The 10,910-nt window shown below is 38.4% G+C and overlaps 1 protein-coding gene across 1 annotated transcript; it reads left to right on the top strand.

The window, feature by feature from the left end:
• Positions 1–3,577: 3,577 nt before the first annotated feature.
• Positions 3,578–8,219, top strand: LOC139449423 (deoxycytidylate deaminase-like). The gene is made up of 5 exons (XM_071230807.1): positions 3,578–3,650; positions 5,852–5,957; positions 6,742–6,880; positions 7,389–7,602; positions 8,060–8,219. The coding sequence occupies exons 1-5, from the start codon at positions 3,619–3,621 to the stop codon at positions 8,121–8,123; spliced, it is 555 nt and encodes a 184-aa protein (XP_071086908.1). The 5' UTR covers positions 3,578–3,618; the 3' UTR covers positions 8,124–8,219.
• Positions 8,220–10,910: the final 2,691 nt, after the last annotated feature.

Genomic DNA, 10,910 nt, shown 5'->3' with positions numbered 1-10,910 from the left:
TGTATATATCTCGTCAACTTAGTAGCCTGTGCCCCTTCCCGACGTTTAGTAATAGGCACTAAAATATCTCAATTTGATTAGGGCGTTGTTTCACTGCTATTTGATGTATGAATGTATGTTTTAAGTACGTCTGATATCCGCTCGTAATGCTTTGTTTGTCATGAGCAGTAGTGTAAGAGAAATATTATGCGCCTGAAAATAAAAATGATGTTTATGATGAATCTTTATGATGTGTATGAGGATGCTTGTGAACCTGATATGATGTATTAATAAGTTGTATAGTTGACTTGAATGGAGTGATGTGATGAGAGTAGATGAGAGACAGGTAGAAAGGGAGAGAGATAAAAGTATGTGAGAGAGAAAGAGAGAGAGAATTTATATGTGTGACTGATCATTTACCGTAAGAATGATAAGCTATCTGTGAGCAACTGTGTGAGACGTGAGCGTCGTGTATAATATTAGTGACGGTGAATTGGTACATGGCACCTTACCAGGATTCCTGTAAAGCTCTATTTAAAAAAAAATATTTTCTACCTCACTGCTCAGTGGAAACGTATTTGTGTAACAATGTTATTCATACATGGTGTACTTTATTTTATTGTGTTGATCCATGTACTTGACGTAATCTGGTGTTAATTAACACATTGTAATGTGCCGTCTGTTGTAGCAAAAAGAAAATCGGGTTCCACAGAATATATCTCAATCTGCTTTCCTATTTTGAAACTATTAATATTATTATACTTTGTTATGGATAATTAATATGCAGCTAACGATGGACGTTGTTAAATTTAAAATGAATTCATCATTTAAGGTTTGTGAATCAACCATGGTTGATACTAATCCTTGTATAATTTGTCACATCAGTACAATCTGAATGGTATGGCTATACCGTCTCTACCCTATTGTATTAATTTCATAACATGTTTCATGCTTTAATATTTAACTTGTATCATGTATATTGTAATTTCATCCCTACCTCATTCACAATGCTTTATAAGGACGTGGGACACGTCCTTCTTTACAGAAAGGGCGTATATCGTAGGCAGTTTGGCAGAGTATAGGTTTTATCAGGGAATATATATATGTCTTATATATTCCCTGAGTTAAATAAGTTAAATATATATATATAGATAAATATTCACATCGTTGCCCAAATCAAATTATAACACCAGCTGGGCTGTTATTACTATGGCCAACAGCACCGAGTCATGTGCAGGTCAGTGGCTCCTAATTAATGCCAGAGAATGGCCGGTTGGCCACTGAAGCTTAACTTTGTGGATGAGGTGCGGGATACTGCAGGCTGACCATGTATGTAACGTAACACGATACATTGCAGTCTGACAGTGAGGGTTAAAGATAGTACGCTTTCTGTTAGTCGGGACTTGACCCTCGGACAGCGGCTAGGCAGGTTGGCTCTCTGACGCCTCTGATATGCTGCCTGGCCATGTCTGTCCCATCACCACAATCGTGATTATGCACATGCCGTAACTGTTATATCACAAATAAAGTGTTGTGGACCCACTGATGGACTCCTGTGTTTGAAGGACAGATATCCCAAACCTAACAGCCCGGGATACATGACTCGTTGCTTCCATTTCAAATAGGACACACGATAACGTGTTGGGTGTACTTTGCTTGGGACCACAGTCCCGTGTCTGTCTATTGTTGAGGCGATCAGCAGATATAGCTCTGCTCTTTCCAAGAACTGTAAGCAAAAGTAAACTATAACTAGGTCACGTTAGGTCATTAATTTGAGTGGAGGAAGATAAACTTTTGATATTGACAGAGACAGATAAACTTTAACCACTTGCAGAAATCTGCTACGTGTGTAGTGCAGGGTATATATATTATCGTATTATGAACGGACACACACTAAGTTAATAATCTGACTAATTACAACACCAAGAGATGAATATCCATCCCCGTTCACATGAGTCTAATACATAAAGTTATGTCATTTTACCACCGTCCCATGCAGTTCTTGACGGCACACACGTTGTGGAACCTTATATGATTTCATTTACATATTATTTAAGATAGAACCTGTATAAAAAAAATGTGCCATTGCTTACACAACTTAAAATGTCTCAGTTAACGTTAACAGTAACGTAAATAGAACCCGGGGTCGTTCCGGTATTGACACTCGCGTGTCAACTCTAACTTGTCACAGGTTGTTTACATAACATTATATGTATTGGAAATTGGAGATGCAGACATCAAACTGGCGAACTATTCTCGATCATTAAACTCACAACAGGGATGAACATTACACGATTGGATCAGTGCTGAGCAGTGATCTGCTCGTAACTGCAATACTTTGGTCAACATAACCCAGGCTCGACTCAAAATGCCACATTCCCTGGGTCTAACATTTAACATTGATTTATTTTCTGACAGAATTTCTTGAACTCGAAATCGAGGAGAAAAACAGGAACTTCAAGAGTCTTGTTTTCAATTTCCCTGAACCTCTCTGTTCCTAGCAGTAAAGGGGAAGATTCAGAACGAAATATGCATTGTATGAATGTAATGCTGTCATCAGGAGAGGAATAATTGGTATATTGATATATGTATGAATATAGCTGTAAACTGGGTATTTTACGTTTACAATATAACATAATCTAGCATCAGCAAGTGGTACTACTATATAAAGGATTGTACTTGGGGTTGGAACCATTATTTATATAAATGAAGGTACATGTGTAACGAGCAACTTGTCTACTATCACAGACCTTATCTTTGGTCACGTTCCACAGGCCAGAAGGAACAAGGTTGTTGGGGGAGGGGCTGGGGGATAAGGCAACATCTGGGCGAATTATTTTCAATTTCCCCAAAACTACCTTTACTTACAATAAAGAGGAACATTCACAACATATGGTCTGTATAAATATAATGCTTTCATCATATAAGATGTATTATCATTGTCAAGTCATTGATATGTGTATGAATATAGCTATGAATTGGGTATTTTACTTTTATATGTGTATAGCATCGCTCATCTACTATATTTAAGGTGTACTGGGTAAAACATCATTGCAACATTGTCAACCAGTGTGCCATATCAATAAAACCAAACACACTAAACAGACAAGAAGTAGGACAACGTGTATTGAGTTCTATACTAAGAACATCCCTCGATTTCATTTCAAAACATGAACATTTATTGAACTGGACCATCCCAATGTACTATTACGAGGCGGATAAGGTGTGTTTGTTTCAAAGATACCTTTACTTCTTTAAAAAATATAATACCTTGCAGTAAATGGGCGGATGTTTATCTGCTAGTTTGGACTTGTTGGGGACCAACTGGTAGCACATTCTTTTCTCCAGTGTGTTCATCCAGTGATACTGTGTGCAGTGTCTATTGTCGCCATGTGTTGTGATCTTGAGAATCTGAATCAATGCTTGTTCAATATCAATTTGTATTTTGTAAGTAAAAAATTACAAAATAACCCATTCGAACACAGCTCGTATCTTTACTGTTACACCATGTCAGGACATGTCTTGACACAATTTGTCTAATCAAGACGAGAATGTAAGGTATATATATATATATCAGCTACAGTCTGGGTTGGTGATCATACGCCAGGTCTGCACACCTACTGAACAAGAAGTACTACCATGGCTACACAAAACCCAACAGAAAACACCAGGTAAACATCGATTACCATAATGATACATGTGTTATATAAGAGTGGTGTTTATGCCATTGGTGTTTGAGATATATCTTTGTATAAAAGGTCATTTATTGCTCTTTTGTTTACAGCGGGATCACGAGATGTCCTTAAATAAGACATTTTGTGAAATTTCATAAAAGTTCAGCAATTCACATTCAGGGAATTCTAAAGTTCCATGGCAACCTGCAATGTTGATAAATGTAACAATGATGATTGAATGGGTAATTACAACTGAACATTTAACGTTGATGCATTATTGCCAGGATGTTTGAACAAGTTGAGTTGTTACGGAAAGTATGTTGCCAGTTTATTGCATTGATAGCTACTTGATAGTAGCAATGATATGCCGTCATTGAAATTGAACATGGTGGATCGGGTACAGCGCTCTCATTGTAGACCTATGTTTATTTGATGGGACAAAACTACAATTTACACCGAAATCGCACAGTATGTTCATCTCAATTCTACCTTGACCATGAAGTGTTCCTAGAATCGCCTACACAGGTGGCAATAATGGAGTATACAAGTGCATATTACGGACAAGCATTATCAGAATAGCAGGAGAATCTGGTCTGTCAGAGCAAGGCTGATAACAGACATCAGCCAGACCAGGAACTGCACTAGAGAGACACTTTTATATGATCGTTCTTGTTGCATGTAGAATTTGAGCAAAGCCACCCTTTCGTTAATATGTGTCTGTATCTATACACATTGAATGATGAAGACTCTAAACGTCGGTGACTATCCTCTTGATGCCGTTTAAGTCAAATAACATTAATGTCCTTAAACTATACTAAAATATAGATTAAACCATAATGATTATGAATATGAAGTAACAATTAATATGTTGGTAGGGTGTATTGGACATATCATTAGTAACGTGCATGTTATCTTGGGAACAGGATGTTTAGTACACAAATGGCTTCACCGCTCGCCTCAAACGTCACTGCATTGACACACCTGAACACATCTGCCCATGTATTGCATTGACAGCTACTTGGTGGACCGCTACTGTATGCAGTTATGAAACTGAAATAAGTGACATGTGTGAGCGTCTGTCCGACCAGGAAGTTTTGATCATTCATCATGCACTACTGATTCGTTTAAAGTATTGTTTTCATATTTGAGACCCATGTTGCCTGTTGATGTGGTGGGACTAAATTAAATTTGACACCGAAATCTCAGACAATGTCAGTACAAGTTGTTAGTACTTCCAACTTTAAATGTCTAAGCTTAACTGGTGATACAGTGACGTTTCCATAACCATTACTTAATAATTAGTCCTACCACCACAAACGTGACTAAGTCCTGATATGTTCCGAGAATTGCCTCCTTACATGGAACCAAAAAAATCCAAAGTAAAAGAAACTACAACCCACGCTCGCAAGCTGATATGTCCCCTCGTTCTATAGTGAAAATAGCTAACGCTCCGAATATTAACGCGACCCTGCTATCTGAAGGCATTAAGTTCAGAATTTCAATGAATGATTTATTTACGGTTGTTTTAATCGTTACAACGCGATAGTGCATATGCAGTATATACATCGAGAAGGTTTGTAATAGATAGAATATTTTCTCATGCAAAATATTAATACGCTGAATGGGGGAGGGTGTGTATCGGATATAGTTAATGCTACATTAAGAACCCGTTATGGGGCAGGGTTTTCTGTATACAATATTATTGATATTAATACTTGTAGTCTTCATGGCAAAACAGCTCAGTCTTTGTGGTCTAGTAGATATAGCGTCTGTCGGGAGAGAGGAATGTCGTTGGTTCAATCCCCAGTCGCGCCATACCAAAAGGTGTAACTTGCTGTTACCCTGCCTGGCTTTAGGCATAAAGGGGATAAAACAAGGGCTGGTCGGTTCGGAGTCAATATAATGTGTGGCAATTTTGCGAAAGTCAGTAAAATGACGTTTCCTAAATGAAATAGAGACAAGTAAGTTGAATTCCTAATAATTCCTTTATAACAGCCAACTGTGACTTTATCATGCTGGTCTGCACTTGAGGATACTCTCATCATGTATACCCACCATTACATTGTATACCCAAAGCACTACCTATAGGTAATCCTCTAGTACATTCTGTAATACAACTGTTCACAAGTGCAGTACGTAGATGAAATGCCAGTAAAGGTAGATACTTTGTTAGGTTTTTGTTGTTTTACATACAACAGACAGTTTGGTGAAAGTGGCAAGAGAGAGAGCCAACTGGACTGGGAGGAGTACTTCATGGCCATTGCATTTCTGTCTGGAATGAGAAGCAAAGACCCCGTCACGCAGGTAAAATTGGGATTCATGTATATCACGTGCTTTTAGTGAAAAGAAGCTATGGGTCTTAAAGAGGTTGTTTGCACTGCAGTAATACAACAGTTTTTGCGAAGAACTTTAAGCATAAGTCAACAGAAATGAACAGTATTATCAATCGTCCTCGCCGTCGGGTAGCAATTACACACAGTCTGGTCACTGTAACGAGTCCATCTTGTGACATGTACCCTACCCTGCAGTACCCCTGACAGTTAAAAGGACACTGTTGTGTAATGACACACCTATCATCCAAAACTGGCCCCCTCAGGAGATATCGCTTGGGTGAGGTCAAGCGATATCTACAATGCAAAGAAATGGCATCACAATGCTTTGCAGACCATTGTGACGTTACTGGTTACCATGATGTCACAATAAAAAGACATCATTGATGGCTCTGCTACTGAAGCTGTTAGCAGTACTTTTTATGACTGTTTGTTACTGTCTACAAACTGAAAAAGTAGGAAGAATGATGTTGGATGATAAATAAAATCTCACCCTCGTGTCTTTCGATATCAAATATATCAACACTCGTTGATAAAAGTGGATAAACTTTTTTTCATCTTTTATGAACTCTTGTTGATATATTTGCTATCAAAAGACACTCGGGTGAGATATAGAGAATCTCACCCTCGTGTCTTTTGATATCAAATATATCAACACGAGTTGATAAAAGTGGAAAAATTCCGAAGCTGTCGGAGCCATTTTTGGATGATAAACTCTCTTTAACACAGTTAATGTATTAATTGTGGGCGAGTTGTAGGTCGGAGCGTGTATTGTCAATTCTAAGAAAAGGATCGTCGGAACCGGTTACAACGGGATGCCTAACAACTGTAGCGATACATTGCTCCCATGGAATAAAAAAGACACCGCCAGCCAACTGGGAACTAAATATTATTACGGTAAGTCATAATAATGAAAATTGCTACATGTTAACATTACAGAATTACATACACACACAAACACACGCACACACACAGAAAGAGACACAGGCAGACACACACAGAGAAACAGACACACAAACACACAGAGAAACAGACACAGACACACAAACAAAAACAGACACATGCAGACACACACACACAGAAACAGACACATGCAGACACACACACACAGAAACAGACACAGGCAGACACACACACACACAGACAGACAGACACACACACACACACAGAAACAGACACAGGCAGACACACACACAGAAACAGACACACACACAGACAGACAGACAGACAAATCCAAAATATCAGCGCCAGAGAACAAACAGTTAAAAAATCGCTTAATAAATTTGCATATTTGGGCGGGTGGGGTTGGATGTAATTTTTGTGTATTAATTAATCAGGTTTGCCTGTAGTTGATATGCAATCATCAGTGTATACCCTTGGTGTATGTCCCTGAATTTTCTTGCAGTCTGCCATGCAGAGATGAATGCTGTGATAAACAAGTTCACAGCAGACTTGGAAGACTGCACTATGTACGTGTGCTTGTTTCCATGTAACGAGTGCGCCAAGATCATCATCCAGTCTGGCATCAAGACAGTGGTCTACTACTCGGACAAGAAACATGACAAGGAGGAAGTAAAAGCCGCGAAGATCCTGTTTGAGGAGGCTCGTGTCGAAACAAGGTTTGTTACGATTTCCACCAGAATTCCTCACTTACACCTATAAGCTCTGAATGCTGTTTCTAGAATTGTAGTCAGTTTTTATTCAATAGGTTGTATGAAAATTGATTAGACTGTGAAGAATTCTAGTGTATACTTATCAATGAGATAAATCCCTTACCGCTGCTGCGTGACTGAAAATGTTATCCTCGTATTCTATCCACGGCAGATATTCGTAAGTCACCAGTACATGTATTCCATATATCATAACTATGAAACATTCGAAGCACATATTTAACGGAATGTCAGGTTATGTTAAATAAAAAGTATAGAAGGATTACATGGTCTTGTTTACATATTTGGGTTTCAAGTCCATATTGTCACATTTCCATAAGGAAATACTACTAACACTTGAAGTAAGTGTGTTTGGGTTAAACACACATTAAGTGAGTTTCACTTACAATAACTGTGCTTGTTTCAGAGAATATAATGGGAAGAAAAAGCAGGTTATGGTGGATTTCCAGTCCATTGAAGACGCCGCCTAAGACCGGAAGAAAGGCTCCTGGAAATCTTTGTATTCATTTGCAGATTTTTTCCCGTCAAGGGAAAATACAAGGCTCCTTTATTGCATAGGTATAAATAGAGGTTATCACGCTTGTGTGTTTGGGGATGGTAAATATCCTGCATTTGGAATAAACATTGTATTTAGCGAGCCTTGGCGAGCTAAATACATAGTGTTTATTCCTAATACAGGATATTTACCATCCCCAAACACACAAGCGTGATAACCTCTTTATCATATAATGTCATTCTTTAATTCTGTGCTTCAAAATCGCTTTCCCTCACTCACAAACATTACCGAAACATTGCGAGTTTTCCTGGAATGCGCGCATTAATATTTATTACGTCACAGGGATAGTGATGTGTCAGTCGGACAGTGACCGTAGCCAATATAGTTCCAACTAAAATCTGTTTTTTATACAGTGGCGAAGCAACATATACGCAAAGCAACAATGGTTTTTACTTGCATTTCGCGACAATCCATCAGTCTGTCCGCTAGAATAACTGCCCTTTGTCAAAGGGAAGCTACTCTAACCCTAGTTTATGAGACTTCATGGCCACGTTCAGACGTTGTTGACAGTCGGCCTGTCCAGTCAAAACGTTAAGAAGTGCAATCAGATGTACACACAGCGACAAAAAGAAACAAGGTTACAATTCAAACATATTTCGACCAAATCCAACTATTTTAATTTGTGGAGGTTTCCAGCCGCAGAGGACTACAAGCACAGATATGGCTATTGATCCCGCTTGGCTAGGCTTCGTACCCTCGCAAAATTGTTTCGAAATTTATATCTCCAAAGTTGCCTAAACTTATAAAATGCCTTAGCCACGTCACAGCTAGACTCTGATTATAAGTATATCAGACTGTTCATTTGATAATGATAAAGGTTATCTCTGTAGTTTATCCAAATTCCCGATGGTTAATTCTGATTCGATTGCCGAATGACGAGGGCGACGCCATGTTTGTTTATAAACAGTGAAAGTAGTCCTACTTGACCTTTGAGATTTGCATCTCTATCCGCATATGACCCTAACGGATATCGTTTTTATCCGTTGGCTTTATCCTGCCGAGAAACCTACCCATTATGTGATAAAGATAATTATCGTATTTCTTTCAGTATTCTATTTCGCAACGTATTTGATTATAATGACCTTTGAGTATCTGTATAGTTCCATTTAGCCGATACTTTAACTTCTACGGAACACTTTGACGGAACTGTTGTCATACAAGGGTTACCTCCCCTTAAATTATCTCCCTTTGTCGTAAGTGACTAGCCCGTACACAAACTGTTGACGTTCTTTTTACGTTAGGTCCACATTGACATTCGTTTATGGAATTAATATCACTTCTTGCCGTTTGTTATTCTCTCGAAAATGTTTCCTTATAAACTGTAAATTTCTCATTTAACTCGTCAATTGTCGTTCGTTTCGCAATGCACCATTTTTGTTACTTGGCCAGCGTGTATTCTTTCGCTTCCAACAGCCGTCTCCTAGTTTTCAAGAATATGTTTTGTTAAAGTTAGTTTTGAATATAATCGTATCTAAATGTATGATTTTTCGTGACCCTATATATTTTTGATACTTTTATTTATATTTTTTAAGAATTTGCAAACACGAAGCTACTTTTTAAGTAAAATACAAGGGGTGGTGAACCGTCCCTATGTGTTGGGTAGGGAGAATTTACGTTTCAAGGTTTTACATTTGTAATGAAATAATTTAACTTTCCGGTAGACAACTACACAAAAAGCATATAATAAATAGGATAACCACGAATATTAAATATATTTTCCCCCGTCACGAGATGAGAGAAACATGATATTTCACTGAACACCTGGAATATCCCCTATATTCGTTGTCAATAAATGCGACGAAAACAGTTATATATTCGTAAGAAGTCTTTGCTAAAAGAAGAATCCACTGTGAGCGTATCCTGGTGGCACCAATGCTAGTTGCTTCACAATATATGACTCAATGTTCCCTCTCTTGTACGTTATCACTAATATTCCCCAATAAAAGTCTTCCCACTTTCTGTAAGACTTGTGGTCTATTACTGTGAATGTCTTTGAGAGTCTGGATGATGATCTTGGCGCACTCGTTACATGGAAACAAGCACACGTACATAGTGCAGTCTTCCAAGTCTGCTGTGAACTTGTTTATCAAAGCATTCATCTCTGCATGGCAGACTGCAAGAAAATTAAGGGACATACACCAAAGGTATATATACACACTAATATTTTGCATGAGAAAATATTTTATCTAATACAAACCTTCCCGATGCATATACATCATATGCACTATCGCGTTGTAATGATTAAAACAACCGTAAATAAATCATTCATTGAAATTCTGAACTTAATGCCTTCAGATAGCAAGGGGGCGGTCGGGTAGCCCAGTGGTTAAAGCGTTCGTTCGTCACGCCGAAGACCCGGGTTCGATTCCTGACATAAATAAATGTGTGAAGCCCATTTCTGGTGTCCCCCGCCGTGATATTGCTGGAATATTGCTAAAAGCGGCGTAAAACCATACTCACTCATTCAGATAACCGGGTCGCGTGGATACTCGGCGCGTCAGCTATTTCCACTGTAAAACGAGGTGACGTGTCAGCTTGCGAGCGTGGGTTGTTGTTTAAAATGTAATCATATTGTAGTTTCCATTACTTTGGAAATTTTTTCGTTCCATATATGGAGGCAGTTCTCGGAACACACCGCTGATGTAGATCTAATGTCTTTTCCTAGCAAGCCATTTTCAACGTTTCTACTTCATTTCCCAGA

The sequence above is a fragment of the Haliotis cracherodii genome, unplaced genomic scaffold (assembly GCF_022045235.1).
Source record: "Haliotis cracherodii isolate W230 unplaced genomic scaffold, xgHalCrac1.p SCAF_8, whole genome shotgun sequence".
Lineage (NCBI taxonomy): Eukaryota > Metazoa > Mollusca > Gastropoda > Lepetellida > Haliotidae > Haliotis > Haliotis cracherodii.
Note: the sequence above shows the minus strand (reverse complement) of the source record. Positions and strands in the feature narration are given on the sequence as shown.